The sequence below is a fragment of the Macadamia integrifolia genome, chromosome 7 (assembly GCF_013358625.1).
Source record: "Macadamia integrifolia cultivar HAES 741 chromosome 7, SCU_Mint_v3, whole genome shotgun sequence".
Classification (NCBI taxonomy): domain Eukaryota; kingdom Viridiplantae; phylum Streptophyta; class Magnoliopsida; order Proteales; family Proteaceae; genus Macadamia; species Macadamia integrifolia.
Genome location: NC_056563.1, coordinates 34,557,053 through 34,581,686, shown reverse-complemented (window position 1 = coordinate 34,581,686; position 24,634 = coordinate 34,557,053). Strand labels below are relative to the sequence as shown.

Genomic DNA, 24,634 nt, shown 5'->3' with positions numbered 1-24,634 from the left:
TGTCAACTAGTCGGGTCAGTCACAGTCGGGCCTAGATGGGCTTGGCCACTTAGAAGTCTTGCATCATGAACTCTCGTTTAAGTAAACGGGTCTAGCTTTGGGGGGCATGGTATGGTTTATAATTGGGCCGATCGGTGTCAGGCTTTAATCGAGTTACCTTTAAAGGGCCTTAACCTGGCTACGGTCCTATTTATGTCTAAACAGGCTTTAAACGTGTCTATCCTAAAATTCTTTTCTTTAGTGGGTTGAAGGCCCAAAAAGATATGACGCAAATCTTTAATAAAGAAGAGAAATGATATGAGTTTTTTTTTTTTTTTTAATCAAAATAAGATAGGAGAAACTAACATTGATATAAAGTACTACATATGATTATGACAGTTACAACTTACGAAACAAAGCTTAATTATCCCCAAACCTCGCACTGCCATTAAATACCTAATCTACATTGGATTATGAGGGACAATCAGCATGGGGAGTCATGTATTATTTACAAGATTTGTATTATATACAAGATTTAAAAAAGGAAACTAGCTCCGCAAGACAAACCCAGACTCACCTCTTCAGCAGTTTTAACTCACCATTGCCTGGTAAACAAGTTCAAGATTAAAAATAGAAACTAGTTACACAAGAAAAACCTAGAGACTCAATGTCTTGATAAACGTTATGCAAGAATCCAAAACACAAGGCCCTCAAAGAATCCAAGGCCATGAATATATATATATATATATATATATTATTATATTGATTTAATGCACTGTAAATTGCTTCCTGAATTGTAATAAACATTTAATCTAAAACAGAAGAAAGAAATTACAGGTACCAATCCCATTTCTCTAATTGTTTTTTCTTTTACAAGTTGCTGCTGCAATCTAAGTAGATTAGATGGGATTGGGAACACAGTCCAACCCCTTCTAAATGGATCTAATTAGACATTTTAACAAAGAGCTATTTAGTTCAAAATGAACCTCAATCTTTAATCAGCTTCTTTTTGACCAAACCTCAAATCAGCTTCTAAGTACAGAAATCAAAATTCAAAGAGGCCCAATACAAACAGAAGAGATAACCAACACACTCAAGGGCTTCCGCATGTAAGTATGTCTTCCTCAGAAGCAAATGAAATTAGCGATAGCCCCTTCCTCTTCCACGTCCACCCCACCCCCTCCCTCTTCCACCACTTCTTCCACCACGAGACAACCCTTCCAATGCCCTATTAACAAGCTGGTTCTGTGCACCACCATCACCTCTTCCTTTCTTTGTTGCAGCATTGCCTGAACCATTAGAGGCAGTAGCCGTTCGCTTTGCGCTGCAAGGGAATGACATAAATTAGCAACAGAAAATAATGAATATGAAACAAGGAAAAAATAAACCATGAGACTAAGAACGGAAAATTTCTCCCTACCCTGCTGCAGCAGCAGTTGAAGGTGTTGAAGGTTTCACTGCTTCTTTCCAAGACAAATTGATTTTCTTATCCCCAGTAAATGAAGGTGATTTTGAATGCAGTGGCTGAAATGGAAATAAATAAGAAAATTAACAAGCAAGGAAATGGACCATGCATACAAAAACAACAGGAAAATATTTTCTCCATTCACCTGCGTCATTGCCAGTATATTATTGCAGGTTCGTAATCCGGTTGTGGTATTCTGCTTTTTCATTTTCTGCAGAGAATGAGATATAATCATAAGCCACATTAACCAGATAGCTACACAAGAGAGTGCAACCTCCCAAGAAGAAACTCACAATGCTAGCCTTTGCTTCATCAGTCTTGGCAGCTGCCATTGCCTTGCTGTGTTCCGCCATCCCCTGAGTCAATTTCTTCATGGTAGCCCTAGCTAATTCCTCCACATTACTCAGCCTGCACCATCAACAACAGTAACACCATATATCATATGTTTGGAAGACAGGTCTTACAAGACCATATATCAAATGTTTGGAAGCTATCATGAAAGACAGCATAATGATAATCCATTTATGAGGGGAAAAGAAAAGGAACAGAGTAAGAGGTTCTCCTAAAGATATGGGTCTTAGGTACCTGCATGTATGTTCATTCTAGTGGGGCAGCTCATGTATTTCTATATTCTAAAAAGAACGTTAGAGAAAGGTAATGAAGGAAATGGTTTTTGAAGATTGGCTGGCACCAGTCCATACCAACCAGTTTGGATAGATATTGGATGAGAATGATCCAGCTTACTTATTATATACAGCAGATCAGTCAACAACCTAGCAAGATTTGGCTTTTGTCCTCAGGAGTGGTGTTTCATGGGAAATCAGGTTTGCAATACTATTCTTAAAATCCTAGGGAAGGGAGCGGAGAGAGCTTGCACTACTAAAGGAAAAATATTATATGTAATGGTGTGAAGAGCATGCATAATAGTTGCCACACCCAAGTGATTGCCTACTGGAAGTACATATTTATGTTAACTTTCTCCGTTGTCCTATTGGGTGGAAATATCTCTACTAATAAATTGGTCACTATTGATTGAGGTCGAAATTGTTTAATTTTAAATGGCATTTGCCAATTTTAAATGACTTTCTCCCTTGTCCTCTTCATATTATCAAGAAACATTCATTTGCTTTTCAAGAGCAGTGATAGGAACATTCATGTGTTTTCAAGAAACAATTATAGGAAACTGTAAGCCCCTGTGATTCCTGTTTTCCATATGGCATGTGGGATGGGAACCATTCAAGGTTTACTTTCAGCAAATGGGTCAAATACATTCAAACTTAAATATTGGAACTATCTTGAGAACTATTAAGAAGTATCGAAGAAATTTGGTGGAAGTAGTCGAACAGCCAACACTTAGTTTTAGGCAAGCATTGAAATCCAGCAACCAAATTGAATTGGGTTATTTTAGATTTTACAATTCAGGAAACTTGATTTAGTTTGTATGTTAGCTACAGTAAGATATAATAACTAGTACTTCAGTGTAAGTTTAGTTGGTAACATCTGTCTAACATCGTTCGATTTGGTAGTGCCTTTGTTTTTGCTCCGCCATCCCACCTCCGCCCCCTCTTTCTACTGCCCTTAATGCTCTGTGACAATCTTACATAATTTCTTTTGTGAATTTTGGTGAATATGAGTGCAGCTGATGTGTGTTATGTGTACAAGCCCATGCATGTATTTGAGCTGTTCAAATTGAATGCCACAATAGGTAACTCCTCTCAAAGCTGATAACCTTCCTCCTTTTTTGATCCAATTAGTCCTTTCTGCTATGTCACTGTCTTTAACTTATCTCAATATCAACTGTCACGCTGCGTCAAAGAAGATTATCTGTAATGGGTAAAGTGCTTGAACAAGTTCTGGCCCTTTTTTCCCCTCATGTTTTCAGAACTTGATCTCAAATTAGTAAGAATTCATATTGGAGATATTCTTATTCAATTAAAATTGCTCTCATTTTCTTTCTTGTATGTGAATCTTTAGCTCAAATTGGTAGAGCACTTGGGGATTCTCCAAGAGATAGCGTTCAAATCCATCAAGGCTCATTGAATTTTTTTTTTTTTATGTTTCATTTTTTGAATTCTTGTAGCATGAGTGCAAATGACATTTGTCATGTGCATAACATTATAGAATGAAAAGATAAATGTGTTGAAACGACCTCCCTTCCCACCGTATGGAAAAGATGGATAAAAATCCCCTGCTCTCCTTATGGCTTTTCAACTTGTCTAGCATTGTTATTTACATAGCATTGAAGAAGTAATTAGATTTTAATATCTACGAAAAAATGAATATTGGTTAAAGATGGCATGTTTTTATTTCTATGAAATTGCCACATGGCCAGTTTAGTTGTCTTAACATCATTTTTGTGATGCACTTAGAAAATCCAACTTCATCTCACGTGGACAGCATAATTGGTTTAATATTTACAAAAAAATTAAATATTGGTGAAGAATGACAATTTTTCCAATTAGAATTTTATGAACTCACCAGGTGGCCTGTATGGTTGGTGTAACAGTATTACCCTCGACACTTCACAAATCATTCTTAGATTCCAAGTGAGTAGCATAGTTGTTTTAACAATAATTTGCAGAAGTCCCTGAAGTACTTATTGTTATTGTGTGTTACCAAACACATTACTGTTTCCTTTGTGATGCAGAAATACTTTTTCTTGGTGTTATCAAACACATTTCTTTTCCTACAGAAGTACCTCTTTAGAACAGAATTTTTCTTTAATGGGCACGAATTCGCTGACTGGTTGTGTGGCCCCTGCACCAGAGACGGGGGCCAATGAGAACGCACACAGGGGCATCAACATGGATGGATTTTTTTATTTCATGGGGGGGGGGGCAGTAATTTTGCACGCTCCTGTGTCTGGGCGCAGGAGCCATGCAATCAGGCAATGTTATTTTTGCCCCCAAAAAAATTATATTCACGGGACGGCCTAGCAGACCTTTGCTAAGGCCAAGGAGGCTCATAAATTTCGCCTCGGTTCTAGTTCTGGAAATAACTTGGGCCAGCTTTAGGCCAGCTCACATGGGCCATTGTTAGTTTTGTTCCTAGGAGTTGTTGATGTGGGCCCCTTCCAAGGACAGCTAGGCATGGAGGTGCTACAATCTTCCATCGTTACTCCTTTATTTAGTTTCTATTTTGTTTCAGCTTCTATTCTTGTAGAAGACTCTTAGTTATAGCTGTAGCAACTAAGAGTCCTTTTATTTTAGCAAGTTTCTAATTTTTTAATAGCATCAAATCTTCTAAAAGATCATAATTATCTTGGCAGCCAAGTAACGCCCACGCATAAGAGGTTTACTATTTTGTAGTTGGTTGATTGCTTATTATAAATAAAGAGGTGGCACCTGCTGCCCAAAATTTTGGTGATTAGACAAAAGCTCTCTTGTGAGATTATGATGATGTGGTGACTCAGTTGCAGACCCTAGGTGGTGAAACCTAAGCTGGTTGATGGTGAAGATAACCATAGGTTTGGTGGTCATGCCAAGTCATATCCCCCTTTCTTCTCCTCATCATTTTCTTTTCTTCTTTTTCTTCTCTGTTCAGTCGATTCCAGCAGGCAACTACAGTCTACCATGGTTATGTTCAGAGATTTTTTTTGTCCTCTTCTTTGTGTTTTAGTAATCTCTATTGCTGCTCTTAATATTCCTTCGATCTTCTACTAAATCCTTCCTTGTTTCAGGTCTTGCGATAGAGGTAAGTTTCCCATTCTGAGTCTGAACTTCAGCCTTTGCTTTCAATACACTCGATGCCAACAAGAAAATTACTTTTCAGATTAATTTAAATTCTGTATATGGCTTCGTAATTTCTTAGAATCACCACTTGGTCACTATGTTGAGCCAACAATATGAGCATAACCTATATATCATAGTGTTACATCAGCAGGACCCTCAGATTGTACAAACAGTGAATCTTAATTATGCAGAGGCACTCCAAGATCCAGATTGAGTGGTTCAGACTTTAGATCTATTCAAATTAGTAGAGATCTGATTACTTGAAAATCAGAGCACAGATTGGTCTTTCTTATTTATAGGAGGGAAAAGTTGTACGTTTTTACCATGATATAGATGAAAACCTATTATAGCTGAGAAATCAAGCTAAGAACAAAAAATGTAATAATATGAAATGAAGTTCAGAAGCAATAATCAGCTAGAAACATTCAGAATTATGAAGTTGATATGAAGAACAGAAGGGAAGAGAGAGAGAGAGAGAATATAAGAGAATCAAGAGGAAAACAAAAACGAATAAGATAAACAGATATGGGAGACATTCATAAAATTAGACTTAGAAACCAACTGAAATAGAAGCTAGCCAAACTAGGAAGCATTCATAAAAGGAAACAAGCTCTTAACCGACTCTAACTCCTACATACTCAACTTCCTATACAATAAACAGAATAAAATAAAGTAAATATATTGTTCTTCCAAATAAATTAGACTTCTAAAATCCTACTAGATCCAAAACTCAAATATGGATCCAGTTCATCTCTCTCTGGATACCCAGATGATGGGTATGGATCACTCCATGGGGTGTGTATCTGCATCAATTCCCCTGGTGTTGAGATAAACTCGTCCACAAGTTTTGAAGAACACGAGAATCTTTTTAACCATGGGAGGGAATGACTAAGCAACGTCCCCCTGGCCCGTAGTCCACAAAAGCATAGGGCAGGGGTAGACGAGTGCTGGAGTGAGTGACCCAACCTGACTTACTCTGTAGAGTTGTAGAGAAATCGCAACACCAATTAACCGGCATCCATCCTTGCCTATATGAAGTCACCATCGAAACCATGACCAAATGCTATGAAATCCACAACACAAAGCTCATCGGTGAAGTCGTGACTTGGAAAAATAAAATCAATCGGTTCTCCCAAGAGATCAATTGATTTAAATTTTTCCATAAGTTGATTTTCAATTACAAACAACACCATATCAGCTTTGATGCAGATTAATAACCAAAATAGATTTGCTTTATTAGAAATAAGCCTAGGGTTTAGTTGTATATGTATTGGGCCTTCAGTCCATGTGGTTTGGAGTGTATTGGGTCACTTTCATGGGTTTAAAAGAGGGGCTCTAAGATTGAGTATGGGATTACTAGTTAGTTTCCCTTTTTCATTAATTTCTTTTTTAGTTGGGCTTTGATGGGGTTAATTAGTTTCTAATTTCAGCCATTAGTTAGTTTCTAAATTCAGTCAAAAGTTAGTTTCTAATTTCAGTCTTTGTATTTTCCTAGTTTCTATTTTTAATTTCAGTAACTAGAGGACTTGCTCTTATTTAGTTTCCTATTTCAATTTTTGAAAACTAAAGGTAGTTTCTATTTCTTGTAATCACCCCATCATTATTATAAATAAAGGAGAGGGCTCCCAGTAAGCCCCACGATTTACGAATGAAAAAAAGAAGCTTGCTGCTATGTCTCTGCTAGGACTGTTGTGTGTTTGATCACAGTGGAAGGGAGTGGTGTTGATCCATTCGACTCCTTGCGGAGGGAAGCCTGGGAGGATCTGCTACAAGTGTTCTCTTCTTCTTCAAGCTATTTTCTTTTCTTCTTATTATATTGTTCTTCAACCATCTCAGGTAAGAGCTCTGGTCTCCTCTTACTTCTGGTTTTGAAATCTCCAGATTTCTTCTACATCAACCTTCACTGTTCAGGCCAACCAGCCACCTGATGGTCTTACTAATTTGGTCGAGTGTTACCCCTGTTGAATGGATGGTTCGACCCTGTTTTGGAGTCCATCAGACTAGAGGATTGTGAGTTATAGGAATTCTCCCTAGTCTGGCCGATTGTATTGAGCTGAAGTTTCTGCCTAGAATTTTGGTTCAACTGTTCTGATTGTTAGTGCATTATTTGATCTCTGTTTTCCTATAATTCTGTCCCTGATTTCCTGGTTATTATTCAGCTACTGAATTGCTGAATTATTGAGATCAATAGGGCTGATCCTTGTTTAGCTATTTCGGTCTTGTTAGTATTATGTGGTTTATATATTTGGAGGTTGAATGGTTGTTCTTTGTTTAGAAGTTCCTACAGTTGAGACTTGGTTAGACCCCTACCCTAGTCTACATTAAGTGGTATCAGAGCATGGCTGAGAACAACACTCCCACCTTAGCTTCTATTATGGAGATGCTACATAATATGAGAGATGAACAGCAAGTCTTGCGGACTGAACAAGAAGTTATGAATGCAAGGTTGTTGACTGTGGCGACTCAATCACAACAATCTACCCGTGGTTCTCATACACCACCTGAGGTGGAAGCTCAAATGAACATAGCTGCTCAGTTAGCTAACAAAAGATCTATCCCTAATCTGAGAGCACCACAAAGGGTTCCTGTAGAGCAACTTACTTTTGAAGAACACATAAGGGTTATTTTGAGACTGAGCGTCCTACACCTCAGAGGTACTTAAGAGATTCACAGAAAGTCAAGCTTGATTTGAAGGAGTTTGATGGTAGACACGACCCCCAATTGTTTTATGATTGGGCAGCTGTTTGGGATGACTATTTTGACTATTATGATTTACCTGGGGAACGGAAGATGAAACTAGCTCATGCTAAGCTAGTTGAGGCTGCTCGTGATTGGTAGAGAACGCATGAGCAAGAGTTGGAAGACCGTGGTAGAGAACCTACTTGATGCAGTAGGGTGATGGGTCTAGGGAAAATTTAGCTTTGATTTGATTCCTTTTGGTTTTAGAAACAATTTCTTTTGGTATTAGTTAGTTTCTAATTTTAGATTAGTTTCCATTTTAATACTTTGAGTTTTCTTTTATAAGCCATGTAATTCACTAGTAAAAGACAGATTGAAAATTTTAAAGAATTAGAACTTGATAATTTTGGGTGTCTCCCATGGCTGCCGTCAACCTTGCGTCTCCCTCTTCCCCTCCCTAAACTTTCTTCTTCTTTCTTTTTTCCCTTTCTAATAATCTCTCCCCTTCCACTCTTCTACTACTTTATTCCATCTCTATTTCTGGTTTTTTTTCCTACTCTATTTTCTGGGCGACGTTAACTACACCTCACAGTTGGTCGATCTCCTTCATACTCAAGGCTGTTGGCTTGAAACTTGGAGTAGTAGTAGGAAGCCATAAAGCGATTCAAACATCTGAATCTGAGGTAGAGTCCTGCTGATTTGGGAACCATTCCGGAACAGTAGGCACCACCAAATCTAACTTGCAGGTACAGTTGCTCCTCATCAATTGCTGGTTTGAGATACCTGTCTATAGGAATCAAGAGGCCACAGGGTTCGTAGCCTTCGTTTGGAAGATCAGCCCAAACCGAGACTTGTTGAAGGAGCTCCATCAATCTGAAACCTCTCCTTACCACTGTTTTTTTTGCTCCCTAACGTGACCAAAGGTAGAAGATGACTTTTCTTTTATTCTTAAGTAACCTAGTTTGTTCTATTTACAATTAACCCCCTCTTTTCTTAAACTTTTGTTCTAATATTTCCTCATTCCTTTACTAATTCCAAAATACCCCTCTTCTTTTAATTTCTATCTCAGTTTGACCCTATTATCTATTTTCCTCACTTTTAAGTGCTAGAGTTGAGCCTGAATTTACAAGAATGCCCCTACTTCTTTAAAACTGTTTTAGTTGTTAATTGTGGGCCCCCAAGTGATCCGATTACCCCAGAACTGCATCACTACTACTTGGGAGGAGATGAAGCTTGAACTATTTGACAAATATTTGCCACGTAACTTCAAAGCTCGAATACAAGATCAGCTGAATTCTCTTAGTCAAGGGACTACAACTGTTGCAAAATACATGAACAGGTTTGATGCACTTTATTCTCGCACAGGCATAAGGGAGAATGGGAAGCAACTACTATCTCGATTTCGACTGGGATTGCGAGCTGAAATCAACAGGGGAATTGGTGTTGTTGATGTGTACTCAGTGAGAGATTGCTTTGACAAGGCCTTACGAGCAGAGGAGCTCATAGCACAGACAGGTAGAAGGTTTGGTTATCAAGCTGGAAAGGTCACGAAGAATTTTCCAGCCACTAAACCTAATAGTTCAGCACCTCCAAAGGCCACCTTTCTTCCACGGGCTGATTATAAAGGAAAGGCACCTATGACAGGCAACAACAAGGTACAATGCTTTCATTACCAAGAGGTATGACACTTTGCTAAGTCTTGCCCATATAAGCAGAGGGTTAATGCAGTGGCTGAAATTGAAGAACCCAATGGGGAAGATGAGTCAGCTCTTTATCTATACCCCTTGGAAGACGATGATGATGATGGTAGGTATGACTATGACCAAGAAGATATTAATGGTGATGGCACTTATGGCATTCATGTGATTAGTAATGTCTTGGTGACTGAAACCATAGAAGAAGACTCCACTGAAGGATTCTACATTGAAGAGAGCATAGTAGACAAGACTAAAGCTTTGGAAGATGAGGTAGTGATTAAAAGAACTCCACAACAAGTCTTTGAGATTCATGATGAGAAAGAAGAGTTTGTTCCAATCCTTAATGAGAAAGTTACCAACATTGACAACTCTATGCACACGATATTCACAGTTGGTATTGATTCAGAGGTTGAGCATATAGAGTTTGTTATGCCATCATGGTTCTTTGAAGAGAAAGCTCCACACCTTGAAAACTACCTTCCAAAAGTCTACAACCAACCTGAATTCTGTTTGGGAACGGTTACGGCTGCTATTCACATGTTGTTCCCACCTCATCACTGCAAAATTCGAGGACGAATTCTTTCAAGATGGGGAGAGTTGATGCAGATTAATAACCAAAATAAGTTTGTTTTATTAGGAATAAGCCTAGGGTAGTGTTGTATATGTGTTGGGCCTTCAGTCCATGTGGTTTGGAGTGTATTGGGCCACTTTTATGGGTCCAAAAGGGGGGCTCTATGATTGAGTACGGGATTACTAGTTAGTTTCCCTTTTTCATTAGTTTCCTTTTTAGTTGGGCTTTGATGGGGTTAATTAGTTTCTAATTTCAGCCATTAGTTAGTTTCTCACTTCAGTCAAAAGTTAGCTTCTAATTTTAGTCTTTGTATTTTTCTAGTTTCTATTTTTAATTTTAGTAACTAGAGGACTTGCTTTTATTTAGTTTTATATTTCAGTTTTTTAAAACAAAAGATAATTTCTATTTCTTGTAATCACCCCACCATTATTCCAAATAAAGGAAAGGGCTCCCATTAAGCCCCACAATTTATGAATGAAAAAAAGAAGTTTGTTGCTATGTCTCTGCTAGGACTGTTGTGTGTTTGATCACAGTGGAAGGGAGTGGTGTTGATCCATTCGACTCCTTGCGGTGGGAAGCCCAGGAGGATCTGTTACAAGTGTTCAAGCTATTTTCTTTTCTTCTTATTATATTGTTCTTCAACCATCTCAGGTAGGATGTCTGGTCTCCTCTTACTTCTGGTTTTGAAATCTCCAGATTTCTTCTACACCGACCTTCACTGTTCAGGCCAACCAGCCACCTGATGGCCTTACTAATTTGGTCAACTGTTACCCCTGTTGAATGGATGGTTCGACCCTGTTTTGGAGTCCATCAAACCAGAGGATTGTGAGTTATAGGAATTCTCCCTAGACTGGCCGACTGTATTGAGTTGAAGTTTCTGCCTAGAATTTTGGTTCAACTGTTCTGATTGTTGGTGCATTATTTGATCTCTGTTTTCCTATAATTCTGTCCCTGATTTCCTGGTTATTATTCAGCTACTGAATTGCTGAATTATTAATATCAATAGGGCTGATCCTTGTTTAGCTATTTCGGTCTTGTTAGTATTTTGTGGTTTATATATTTGGAGGTTGAATGGTTGTTCTTTGTTTAAAAATTCCTGCAGTTGAGACTTGGTTAGAACCCTACCCTAGTCTACATTAAGCTTCCAACATTGGTGACTCATCTTCTGGCTCGTTCACTTGTTGCTCAATGGCCAAGATCACATAGTTGAATGTAATGCGTATGCAATCAAATGTGACCAGTGTTTGGGTTTTGATGTCCTTGCAGTATCGTTGAATCTCAGCAAGCTTCTCTCCTATCAATTTGCATTTGTTGACGAATATCCAATAAAAGATTTAGATCCATCAGCCAAGTTTGCTCTTTGGATTAACTGTGGACCCACTATGGCAAGACAGTAACTATGTGGATGTGTAGGATAGAGTGGCAAAATTGTAATTAAGTTGAAGTCTTAAGTGGGTGGCAAGGTAGTAAATATGTTGAGTTCAATTTAAACCCAAAGGAATAGCACGCATGCTCTTAAGGGGTATACTTAGGAATTGGAATGAAGCGGAAAAGAAGGATAACTAGGGATAAGAGGAGATTAGAGGGACAATACTGGAAAATCAATAAAAAATAATTAGAAGGAAATAAAAAGGAATCGTGAGGTGAGAGGGGACTTATCAAGGGAGACATGAGTTTCCTTCGCTGAATATATGAACAGCGGCAAGATAGGAGGAGCCAATGATGGAGTCGAAGGAGGTCGGCGGCGAAATAGGAGTTCAAGTTCGACTCCGACAAGGAATAGAGTTCAAACCAGCGCCGAAGGTTGAGGTCGTCTTCACCTTGGACACGAAAACAACAGAGATTCTCGACGGGAGGCTGAACAAGATATGGCTCTCTCTCTCCCCTTTTTTTTTTTGGGTGCTGCTAGCAGAAACCTAGGAGGGGGAAAAGGGCTTGATTGAAGAGTCACAAGGTGGGTTTGGGGTTGGTTTCAGTTTTTAAAAAAATGAGTTAGGTTGGGTTGGTTTCGTTCTGAACGGGTGGAATGGGATAACGGCAAGTGACGGGTTTGCTCGAAGAGTCACAGGAGTGAGGTCCGATGGGGTTGGAGGGAATGGAGGGTTGCGGTGGGACTTCTCTGCATAAGAAAAGAGAAGACTAGGGAGGGAAGAAGAGAGATGGAAAGGAAGGAATGGGATCCTTCGGCTCTAATTCCAAGTTGATGGAGGACCGGTGGGAAAGGGAAGAAATCCCTGAGATGGGTCTCAGAGTTGTAAGGCAAAGGGAGAAATAGCACTAAGAAAAGGAGGGGGGGGAGGAGAATTGCACACACGCCCGTAGGATTCACACACACTCAACTCAATTCATCTTTTTATACTCTCCTTTTGTCTGTCAATTATAACCAATATATGGGGAAAATAAAAAGATAGAATTAGAAACCAACTCAAATAGAAGCTAGCCTACAATAGGAAGCAATTCACAAAAGGAAACAAGCTCTAAACCGACTCTAACAACTACGTACTCAACTTCCTAAAATAAAGTAAATATGCTATTCTCCCAAATAAATTAGACTTCTAAAATCCTACTAAATCCAAGACTCAAATATGGATTTGGTTCATCTATGTCTGGATACCCAGATGGGTATGGATTGCTCCATGGGTTTGTATCTGCATCATCTTCTATTCGTAATCTTACTAAACAACTTGGTTAACCAAGAAAAACCACAAAGTCCTATGTTTTTTCACACTTCTTTTGGGACCTCACCCATGTGGACCTAGTGTCTTGCCCATGGTTCTACAACTCAGATTGGATCGATCAATATCGGCCTAGACCAATCACTAATCCTGACCGATAGTCCGATACACATGTATGGTCCAAGTGTAAAATCATAATAAAAACTGAATTTAAAAAAAAAATATATATATATGGGTAGATCTATTTGATTCGATCCAATCCAGGCCGCTTTGGATCGGTATCGGCCTTGACCAATCTCATGACCGTTCCCGAGTTTTAGAACCTTGGTCTTGCCTACTTTAATCCTCTTTACAGCTTCTTTTATTTCGGGCACCTTAATCTTTCATAAATATCTATAACATGCAACCTTCTAGGACACTACTACCCGAAATGTCTTCTTTTAGTAACTTGTAGAAATATGCTTTTCATCTCTCCTTAATGTCCCCATCCCTTATTAGTACTTACAATCTTCACTTTGAATACATCTAACATGGTCGAAAACTTTACTCTTCTTTTCCCTCATTTTAGTTATCTTATAGGTAGTATTTTCCCCTTCCTTTGCACTCAAATTTTTATAAAAATTTTGTATTTCTTCACCCTTGCTTTTCCCACAATTTTCTTAGCATCCTCTACACCCTTATTCCTTGTCCTGGGGTCCGGAAACCCTATTTGGAATCATTGTGGGCCCACCCAGGTAAGAGGGGACTCAATTCAAGAGCGTAGTGGCAAAATAGTGAACATTATGAATAATGTAAAGCCCCTTTTCGTATAACAAACAGGATAAGGACTTAATGAAATAAATGTTCAAAGATGATGGTATTTCTGGAAGTAAGGACAAGGAATAAAACAGAATCACTTTAGAAGTTAAGGCCTTATTGGTAAATCAGGGAGAATATACCTTTTTACTTTTTTCATAATTTGGAATACTGGGTTGTCTTCAACCTCACGATAACCAGCAAGGGCAGAAAGACCCAAGTCATAATTGAATGAGAGAACTCTCCCAACAGAATTCCAATACACCTGAAATTTCAGGTGATGATTCATGTCTCTTAGGCCTATTGACTAGGTTCAACAATCACCCCAAATAACAAACAACGGAGTACTATTTAATGACTGGAACTGGGATTGCCGATGTTTCCGAAACAGACCCCAACGTTGATTTGTTTCTTTGTCAAGGCAACCACTTATGAGCTCAAACTATACTAGGTGACCATTGAGAGTACGACCTTCACACAAAAACTCACGGTGAAAAGGGTATTATCAATGAAGATCAAAACAATTTACTTGGGCAGAAAACCGAACCTGCACTTTGATGAAGTTTGGCTATGGATTTAGAATATCTTTTATTTACTTTCCATTTTTAGAGTTAGAATTAGTATGGTAGATTTTTAATTAAGTGAGAATTTTATTTCTATTTCATTAAATGCAATATTTGTTTTAAATAGGAAAGTATGTCTGTTTTCAGTCTTTAAATAGGTAACTCAACTGAGAGATTGAATTGAATGAATCGGAAAAATTATGTTTTGGTTTGAATCGATGACTGCTATGGGTAGTTTTCTTATCTGATATTCTTCCTTTTTTCCTCTCTATTATTCTGGTTTTCCCTTATCTTCTCCTTCTTCATACTGGTTTTTCTCCCAGCCCCTGTTCTGGGCGGTTGTTGCAGCTCTTTAGAGATCATCAGATCCTTTTCCTCTCTTCTTGAAACTTGGTGTGGCTGTTCTGTACTTAAGGGCGACTGAAACCCTAGAAACTTGGTCCCAGTTGAAGCTGAGAATCGAAGCCAGGGTCAGACCTGGTTCTATTCCCTGCGCCAGATCCTCGTTGCAGGTGCTTTTGATCCTCGTTGCTTGCTGATTGAGGTCCCTATCTGCCGGAATCAAGAGGTCACAGGGTTGGTAGCCCACGTTTGAAATTTCAGGGCAAACCGAAGCCTGGTGACGATTTTCTCTCAAGAGGCTGCCGCTAATTTTTTTTTTTTCCATCGTGTTCTGTTCTTCAACGTTACACCAAAGGTAGAAGAAGACATTTTCTTTATATTGCATCTCAACCCTTTTCCTGATATTCTTTCAAGGCCCCTAGTTCTGAAATTCTATTTCATCTTAACCCCTTCATCAAATTAATTTTCAGAACTGAGCTTTTCTTTGGGATTAATTCCAGATCTGTCCCTATTCACTTATTTCTCTCTAAAAGGCTTTAAATTGTATTAGAAATTACAAGATTGACACTCAACCATTAGATTGAGGTATTTTGTCATTCTTGTGGGCCCTAAGCAATCCGATTCCTGTTCTTGGAACCCAAATCCGCATCACACTTGGGTTAGCAGCATGTAACGGGATTGAGACCAAAGAAAATAAGAAATAAAGAGAGATCGATTCCACTCATGGTCTCCAAAACCCACACCAGAATAGTGTCTCTAATGAAGGTAATGACAAAAGAAAAGAAGAGGAAGCACAGAAAGAATGTAAGGAGAGGAATCAAATCTAAGAGAAGAACATAAAGAGGAGAAGAATCGAGCCGGGAGAAAGAGAAGACAGCACCAGTGGAACCAAACATTACGGCTCTCACAGCAGCATATAACCAAAATCCATTCATTCAAATCCATCAAACATTGATTACAAGCTTGTATTTAAAGAATAAATAGAAGACTCCAAACTAGACACTAAACCTATAATGGAATTAAACTCTAAGACTATAAATAGAGTTCTAAGCTAATTTGTACTCTCAATCCTACATAGCTAACACCAATAAGGAATTAATTAAACAAACTTCAAATTACAAAATATCCTAGACAGCCCTATTGAACCATAAAACCAGGTTTGGACTTGGTCCGCCTTGCACCAGGTTTCCATATCGACCCAAGATGATCCAACCATGGATATGCATCTGCATGATGTCTTAAGACTAGCTTTCTTAGCCTTAATGGCTGCTTGAACCTCAACATTCCACCACCAAGTCTCCCTAGAGGAATGATGTTTCCTATTCACCTAGGACATCTTTAACAACCTCCTTAATACAATCAGTCATCTCATTCCACGTTGCATTAGTGTCTCCATCAAAGTCCCACATACCTTGTTTGACCAATTTAAATGAGTTCAAGATATCCTTTTAAGCACCACCACATTATCCTAGGGCAAATAAGGTCACATTTCTTACGATTCGTAGTAATGAGACACATATCCATGACCAGTAATCTATATTGAGTGGTTAGGTTCTACCCTAGTATAACTTTTTACAATCCTTACATTCATTTAATAATGTGTTCGAGAAACGGTCAAACAGGCATCATCTTCTATCCCCTCTTGCTATCAAGAAGAATATTCACTTAATGGAAATAGAGAACCAGTGAATAGGCACATGAATATTTTCATTTAAATTGAGATATGAGCGGAACTTCAAAAGAAAAATGGTACCTCTCAGTGAAATCTTTGTAGCACTCCGAAAAATCTTCTCCAAGCCTATCTGATGGCTGACCAGTCACTATCTTATAACCACAGAGACTATTGGTGGCATTAGGAGTCTGCAAAAGCATGGATTAATAAGCATCAATCCGAAAAAATGGACCAAAAAGTAATTCAACCAAGAAAATGAGACCTTAGAAGTTCAATCACCTTATGAGCTAAATGGTGAAATGTGTATAACAAGCATTCGACATAAGTAAAGTTCATCTCCTCTCCAGCCTTTCTCCGAGGCATGTATTTCTGGGGAAATAAATCAGCAGGGGAAAATAATAAGACAAGGACAGCTTCAATTATTTCGATCAGAAAGCACAAAGTAATTAAGATATGAAATGTGGTGAAAGTTGCAGACTCGGATCATAAAACTATCATTACAAGAGTCAATATGGAGGACAGGTAAAAAGTAATTATGAAAGATGGCATAAACATTAACAATCTGCAAAAACTTCAACAACTCAGCCTTATCCCAACTCAATGGGGCCAGCTACATGGATTATTGATCTGAACCAAGCCAAGAAGAAAAGTAAGTGTAAAAGGAGAGAAAAATTTTCTGTTTTCTTTTTTTTTTTTGGGGGGGGGGTGGGGGGAGGGAACATAACAGGCAGTTCTGCTTACTAGCCAACTCATATTACCAAATCAAATCTCCATAGCACTAAAAACATTGTCTACAAAAAAAACAAAAAAACAAAACAAAAAAAAACAAAAAAGGTACCTTTAAAAGCTGAACAATAGAAGGAAGAAGCTGACGGGAATCCTGTGGTGACGTATAAGGTGAACTTTCTGCAAGGTTCTTGAGCAAGTCAAGTTTTCTTTCTTCAGGAAGCTGGCAAGGGAAAGCATCATAAGACAAAATTAACTAACTACAATATTAAAACCCAAAGCATTAGAGAGAAAGAGAGAAGTGCCACAAAAACCTAGAAGTGAAATCCAACGGTTCTTAATACCAAAAACAATTAAGAGCTTGTACTTATCAAAAAAAAATAAAAAATTTATGTACATAGTTGTCATGGTGTCTAGGCAACTCAAGGCATTGGAGGGGGCCTCGACGCAAGGAAAAACCAACAAGGTGACCAAGGCGCTTGGACGCCTTGAAAACTACAATTATGTACGCATTTAGATGCTTTCATACAGAAAAAAATGTAAAAACAAACTCTCATGGTTCATAATACCAACAGACAGAAACTCAGAATATTACCTTGTCAAGAACAGGTATGATGTGCTTGTTCACATAGTTAAGGAACTTGCTATTTGATGCACCCCTCTGGAAAAATAAAATTTAGTGAACTAAAAAATCTAATAATTATCAAAATTGGGTGAAGAGTCCTTGACAATCAAGTCCGTACCATAAAGAATGGAAGAGCCATGTAGAGGCAGGAAATCAATCTGTCAATATGATCAACATCTGAAACCTGCAGTATCAAGATAACAGCATCATAATTTAAAAGTTAGCAAGTTACAAAAAAAATATATATATATATATATATATATTTAAAAGCTAGCATGGTCAATGAGTTATTGTGTTATTCTGTGAATTTGTCTTTTTTTCTCTTTTTTTTTTTTTTTTTTTTTTTGGGGGGTGGGTGGTGGGGGCATGGTGGTGAAGAAATTAACAATGTTGTCCAGGCAAGCCTTGCCTAGGCAATTTAATGGCATGCACCTAGGCTCTATTTTTGGCTGGCAAACCACCTATTGACCCAAACTGAATATAACTATTAGAAACGAAGTTAGGGCCCGTTTGATAATGTTTCTGCCGTTTCTGTTTCAAGAAATGGCAGAAAAATAAATTTCCATTTCTAGAAACAGAAACAGAATTGAAGGTGTTTGATAGTCATGTTTCTGGAAGTCGATAGTAACCATAGTTTTTAAGGCGCTGCTAAGGCGTCGCCTTACCAGCGCCTTGGCGCTGATGCGGCCTAGAGATGGTAAGGCAGTGCTCCGCCTTACGTGAAGTGGAGCCTTATGGGGGGGTTTTTTTTTTTAATACATTTTAAAATTACTTGATGAAGATTTCAAATATAGATTTTTTATTGGTAGGTGTATGATTTTGTTAACACTTAAGATGTATGGGATCAACTTTACTCCACCAAAAATAACCAAAACAAACAAAACAAAAACACAATTCACAAATAGGGTTTGGATTTTGTCAAGGGTTTTAAGAAAGGGCTTTGAGAATGAATAAAGGAACAAGGAAGAACCACTGATCTAGGCGACCATTTTGCTCCGGCAGCGGTGAGCTTTATTCTTCTTTAACAGGAGTAGAAATATAGTGGATGACCTTAGGGCTTAGGCACTCATTTTGGCATCATAGAGGTAAGTATAATTAATACTTGTATTTTTTATGTCTTCTTTTCTTTATATTTATAATTTTGTTTCATAATTATGTATTTATATTATATGTTAATATGTTATGATGATTGATGATTGATGAAGATGAACTTAGTTTATTCACTTTATTGATTTGTTTTCTTGATGAATATCTTACGTTGGTATGAATATGAACCTTTAATATTTATTTAACATATGAGTAATAGGATTCAACTAGGATTTGAACAAAAAAGATTGGTTTTATAAGAGAATTACACAAGAACGCTTTAGTCAATAAGGCGACGCTCTATGCCTGCCTTATCGCTAAGGCGCTCCGAAAGACCCTCAAACGCCTCCGTCGCCTTACCGCCTTGAAAACTTTGATAGTAACTAGTGAAAAGAATGACCACGAGTCGTTTCCAGAAACGGCGAAACTTGTTTCGCCTGGGTTGTTTCATAAACAATAAATAGGTAGAAATTTCAATTTCTATTTCTGAAAACAAGTGAAACGAAACAGTATTATCAAACGCTTTTTGTTCCGTTTCTGCCGTTTCTGGACACAGAACGCGCTTCTTGAAACGTTATCAAACGGGCCCTTAGTGTTCACTCCACATGAAGATGAAAATAGTGGACATACTAGTTTATATTTTGGACAAGTGCTACTATGCTTTTTGTTCTTTATGTACTTAAAATAAGTAAATGACTCGATATTTGCAATCTGACTGTAAGTCTGGGCACCTTAGAATTATTTTTGGATAGACTTAATGCTGCACAAAGAGAAAAGATACGAATAAGATTTTATAGTCCTGATTTGCATATCATGCATTTTGTGAAAGTGAACTATGCTTTGTAAGTTCACTTTAACTTTCTGTTTGGTGATTTTCTACGTTTAATTTGGTTTTGGGGTGACCGATTTCTGTTTTTCTGTCTGAAAGACTTCATCCCACATCCTGCAGTACACAAGCCACATGATCTACCCTATTGAGATAAGAAATTAAAGAAACCAACATATTTTATTGAGTATGGGTTATTTTGTGTCTTATCAGTGTTATTTATGATATAAACTAACCGCAGAAGTGATCAAGAATGGGTCAAATTTATCCAGTAAAGTTCCTGGGCAACACCTAGGCAACCAGCAGGTCTATCACCTAGGTGATTTGACAACCTTGGAAGAAAAGAAAAAAGGGGGGGGGTTTTAACACTGTGATCCATATGAATAAAAGCCAAAAGATAACCTAGGAGGCTGACCAATTTTTTTCTAGAACCCATTTGACGTTTCAAAATTATTTACCAAAACCCCCTTCACGTCAAGGTTCTCAACCTTCAAAGCCTATTTTTCCTGTGTCACAACCATTCTGACGTTGCCCCCCAACTGATATCCTGCACAGTCTGCCAGTGAACAGCTCACTGCTGAGCACTTCCCCAACTAGGGTGCATTTCCAGGCTGCCGTATGGCGTATCTCAGTTCAGCATCAACCTCAAAAACACCGTCTTCTTCAATGGGTGTCTAAGGCACTAAAATGAGCTCCAGACCATGCCCAGTTGTGTCTTTGTCTATGGCTTTCAACAGGTCCATCAGAGAGCTTGGCAGACAGTTCCACAACAGAGGAAGGGAGGAGGAAAATGAGAAGAAAATGGGGACATTTTTGTTAAAAGGGAGAAAAAGGTAAAAGAGGAAGGATTCATTTTCCCCTGATTTAAGTAGGGACGCAATGCCCTTAAACCTCCGTCAACTTTTGCCCTTTCCAAAATATATACACCAACTCTCCAAATCGGGTAAGAATTTTCTTATCCACCAACGACTGTAAGTCAAAGATGGAAACCAATGCCGACACAGGAGAGACTGCGAACCAACCAAAACTGAGAACCTCTGATCTTCAAGATGAGATTAAGACCACTATGACTACAAGCCTTCATGCTGAGATTTGCAGTCCAAGAATCGTGGGGGAAGAATTTCCGACCTAACTGATTTTCTTCTGAATTTTTTTCTATTTTCATCATAGGTTTTTTTTTTTTTTTTTTTGGTGAGGAGGGGGGTGTCGGGGGGTGTTTCACAGGGTCAGGAATCATGCAAGAGGAGTTCCAAGCCTAGGTTTTCGTTTTCAAGATTTCAGAAATCATGGCGGAGAACCTTGCTAGTTTTCAGCGTTCACATTCCTGAAGAGGAAACGGATACAATGGTAATCCCACTTGAGATCAGCTTATATCCACTTGCTGATCAAAGCAATGACCCTTTTTTTCGTGGGGATTTTACTCTTCAGCGCAGACACAAACACGAGAGAGAGAGAGAGAGAGAGAGAGAGAGAGAACTTTTATCGTCGTCGTTGATTGATGTAGCAACACTCCGATGGATCGACCCAAGCCTGCTCCAGAACCCGGACCAAGACCCATATCCAATTTTGGTTCCAAGTTACTAATTTGGATTCCAAGTTTAATAGAATATTTAGGATTTTATTTTTTATTTGAGAATATTTGTTTCCTATTTGAGTCCTTAGTTGTTTCTTTATTTTGTTAACTTAGGTGTGGAAGATTTTATTTCTATCTTAGTTTTTGATTTTTAGGTAGAAGGTTTTTAATTTTATTTTATTATATATTGGACATGTAACCAAGGTATGAAACAGTGATTATGGAAGAAAAAGAAAAGAGTGATTGTGAAACTTCCCTCCCCCCCTGCGTGGCTGTCTCCTTCCCCCTCTCTTCTTCTTCTTCTTTTCTTCGTCTTCTTCTTTTCTCTTCCTTTTCTGATTTTCTGCTCTGTTCCAGCAGTCCATTGAAACTGGTTTTTCTCTCTTGTGAATAGTCTATTTGACCTAAGATTTTAACCGTAGATAACCCCTCACTGGGCGACCAAACCTTTACAGTTTCTTGCCTTAGATCTAATTCTATTGTGAGAAACAAAATCTGCAACGCAGGCTACCTGAAACTACCGCCTAGATCTGAGTAGCAGAACTTTTGTTCTCCATCTTATGCTTATTCTTGGTGCTGCGTGTGGAATCGGTAGGCCCTGGATGTTGATTTTATGCCTGAAATTTCAGTTCCAATCGGCTAATACCGAAGCTGATCTTCCCGTCGAAGGCTCCTTGTCCCTCTGCCTCTGGTTTGAGCTGAAGGTTGAAGAAGACGGTCCCCAACAAGAATCGTGGGCTTGTTTTGCTTATTTAATAAATTAACCCTTTATTCCCATATTGCCCTCACCTTTTCGACTTTAACCCCCATTATCCATTCTTTCTATTTTCCTTCCTCATTTACCCCTTCACAATAATTCCTAATTCCCACTGTATCCCATCATTTGATTGAACCTCCATTTACCCATTAAGATTCCTTTTATTTACAAGTCTGCCACCCTATTACAAGAGTCCTAATATTTACAATTCTGCCATCCAATTTTTGGGTTGTGCCGTCGAATATTTAAGTGGGCCCACATCCATTCGGGTTTGTTCTTCTTAGGGCCCGCCGGCCCCGCATTATTGATCACATGACATTAGATAGAAAACTTGATATAAAAGCAGGGGTATTTAAGAAAAATAGATCTTAAATGCAAGGATTGAAGTATGGGTATTGAATATCGTATTATAGATTCATAGTTTTTTTTAAGAGACATATCATATCAGAGAGATGCAAGATACACATGAAAAGAGTCAAGAAATGCATGGATGCACTTATGATACATATAAAATTAGTTTTGAAGCATAAATAACTTATTATGCAACAAGTAAGTATGCAAAAATTTGAGTCACTTCTTACCTAATCTAGAGATGCATAACAGAGAAAAAAAATCAAGGAAAAAGATATTTGAACACCAAAAACGTAAAGAGATCTGCAACTTGCCACTTTTTCGCCCAAATCTATTTCGACTGTGATTTAAAAATTGTAAATCCCAAAAACTTGTTAAAATGGTGAAAATTAGAGTCGATTTTTATGTTAGATGATTTCCTCCAACTCATATTGAAGAGAAAAACAAGTTTTCAAGGCCGTCGGTTGCTTTCAGGTTCACATCTCACTTACAGTTTCTGTTTTGTAGGTTTAAAGGACTGTATCGGTCACATATCAGACCATATCAGTCCCAAATCAGACTGTATCAATCCATATCGATCAATACAATTTTTTTTCAAAAAAATTAGTATCATATCAATACCCACAGATACAAATACAGATACTTAAAACCCTGCTTAAAAGATAACCACAAAAAGTCTAAGATGCTAGGAACCATAAGCAAGATAAGGTTTTGGTCAAATTTTGAAACTATCAGCTAATAGTGAGAAATAGAAGTGTCAGAAACATGCCCTGTTTTGGGGATTTTATCCATGTAGATTACGGTAAAACCTGGGGACAAAATTATGCCAAAATAATACCAACACTAAGAAACAATTCTCCTGGTCCCTTTTTTAAAAATTTATTCAAGCAACAAAAATAAATAAGAAAAGGAAAATATTTTCCAGAGTATCACCCTGACTGTCAGTATGATGTTTCTAAAAAGTGCGACACATGATTCACACTTTGTATCTCTTCCCAAGGAATTATTGCCCTAAATTCTAATTGAATGATTCTCAAAATTCTCGGCACATCCAATTTCTTCAAGCAATAAAAAATAAATATGAAAGGGAAAAGCTTGTCCCTAGTATGACCCAATCTGTCAGTATGATGTTCATACGTTCGTAAAAAGTGTGAGATATCATTCATTTTACATCTCTTCCCAAAGAATTATCCTATGAACTGCCCCACATTCTGCTTGAATGATTTCTGGCAATTCTCGGCACATCCATGACCAGTGATCCACCAAATTTACAAATCTTCAGAGTTGATCTCACTTTATCATCAAATATCCATTCCTCATCCTCCGGCAGCTTGCAAATGAGATTATTTCCCAGAGAATGTCCACAATAGCTGAGGGTGATGTCAGCCCAGCTATCAAATAGCAGTACATTCCTCAGCAAGACCCGCAGCACCTAAAGGCCTCCACAAAAACATAAGACCAAAGTAGTCAGTTTATCTTAGAAGATACAACTGAGGAAGAGGTGTGAAAACCTTCCACATGGAAACTCGTCAGAATCTGTTCATGAGGGGCCTCCTTTCCTTCAAATGATATAGAAAAAGAGGCTGATCTAGAATTCAGCTCCCAGAGGAGAAGACCTAGACCAAACATTTCGGGCAATGAAATCACAAGACTGCTTGGAAAAAACAAGACAGCCTAAAGTTGCCACTTTTGCATAGGTACCGACTCTAAAACTTCTGAGTTTAGATAATCTTCAACAACAGCAACAAAGCCTTATTCCAACTAAATGGGATCGGCTACATGGATCCTTGCCCTCCAATCAGCTCTATTCAAGGCCATACATTGTAGAAGGCCCAGGCTATGCATGTCTTTCCTCACCACCACTCCTAGGGTTACTTTAGGCCTATTCCTGACACTTTTTTTAGATCTTTCAATCTGAATCAAATCACTCCTCTGAACTAAAGCATCCGAAGGCTTTCATTGAACATGGCCATGCCACCTCAAAAGACTTTCTTGTAGCTTATCACATATCAAGGCTACACCCAACTCAGCTCTAATGTGGTCATTCCTTTGTCTCTCCTAGTTTTGCCACACATCCATCCATAGTTTTTAAGGCGTCACCTTACCAGCACCTTAGCGCTGATGCGGTCTAGAGATGGTAAGGTAGTGCTCCGCCTTATGTGAAGTGGCGCCTTATGGGTTTTTTTTTTTTTTTTTTTTTTTTTTTAAACACATTTTAAAATTACTTGATGAAGATTCCAAATATAGATTTTTTTATTGGTAAGTGTATGGTTTTGTTAACACTTGAGATGTATGGGATCAGTTTTACTCCACCAAAAATAACCAAAACAAACAAAACAAAAACACGATTCACAAACAAGGTTTGGATTTTGTTAAGGGATTTAAGAAAGGGCTTTGAGAAGGAATCAAGGAACAAGGAAGAACCACTGATCCAGGTGACCATTTTGCTTCGATAGAGGTGAGTTTGCTCTGGCAGCGGTGACCTTCATTCCTCTTCGACAGGAATAAAAATATAGTGGAT

The 24,634-nt window shown here is 38.2% G+C and overlaps 1 protein-coding gene across 2 annotated transcripts in view; it reads right to left on the bottom strand.

Moving 5' to 3' along the window:
- Nucleotides 1-761: 761 nt before the first annotated feature.
- LOC122084097 (apoptosis inhibitor 5-like protein API5) overlaps nucleotides 762-24,634 on the bottom strand; it is a 44,939-nt gene continuing 21,066 nt past the window's right edge. For both annotated transcript variants that reach the window (XM_042652150.1, XM_042652149.1), the window contains exons 8-16: nucleotides 17,639-17,704; nucleotides 17,491-17,556; nucleotides 17,008-17,118; nucleotides 16,449-16,538; nucleotides 16,251-16,357; nucleotides 1,738-1,852; nucleotides 1,590-1,655; nucleotides 1,400-1,503; nucleotides 762-1,303 (exon numbers count right to left, since the gene is read on the bottom strand). In XM_042652150.1, the coding sequence (XP_042508084.1) occupies nucleotides 1,120-1,303; nucleotides 1,400-1,503; nucleotides 1,590-1,655; nucleotides 1,738-1,852; nucleotides 16,251-16,357; nucleotides 16,449-16,538; nucleotides 17,008-17,118; nucleotides 17,491-17,556; nucleotides 17,639-17,704 (909 nt within the window). In that variant the 3' untranslated portion in view covers nucleotides 762-1,119. The remainder of the gene's footprint in view (nucleotides 1,304-1,399; nucleotides 1,504-1,589; nucleotides 1,656-1,737; nucleotides 1,853-16,250; nucleotides 16,358-16,448; nucleotides 16,539-17,007; nucleotides 17,119-17,490; nucleotides 17,557-17,638; nucleotides 17,705-24,634) is intronic.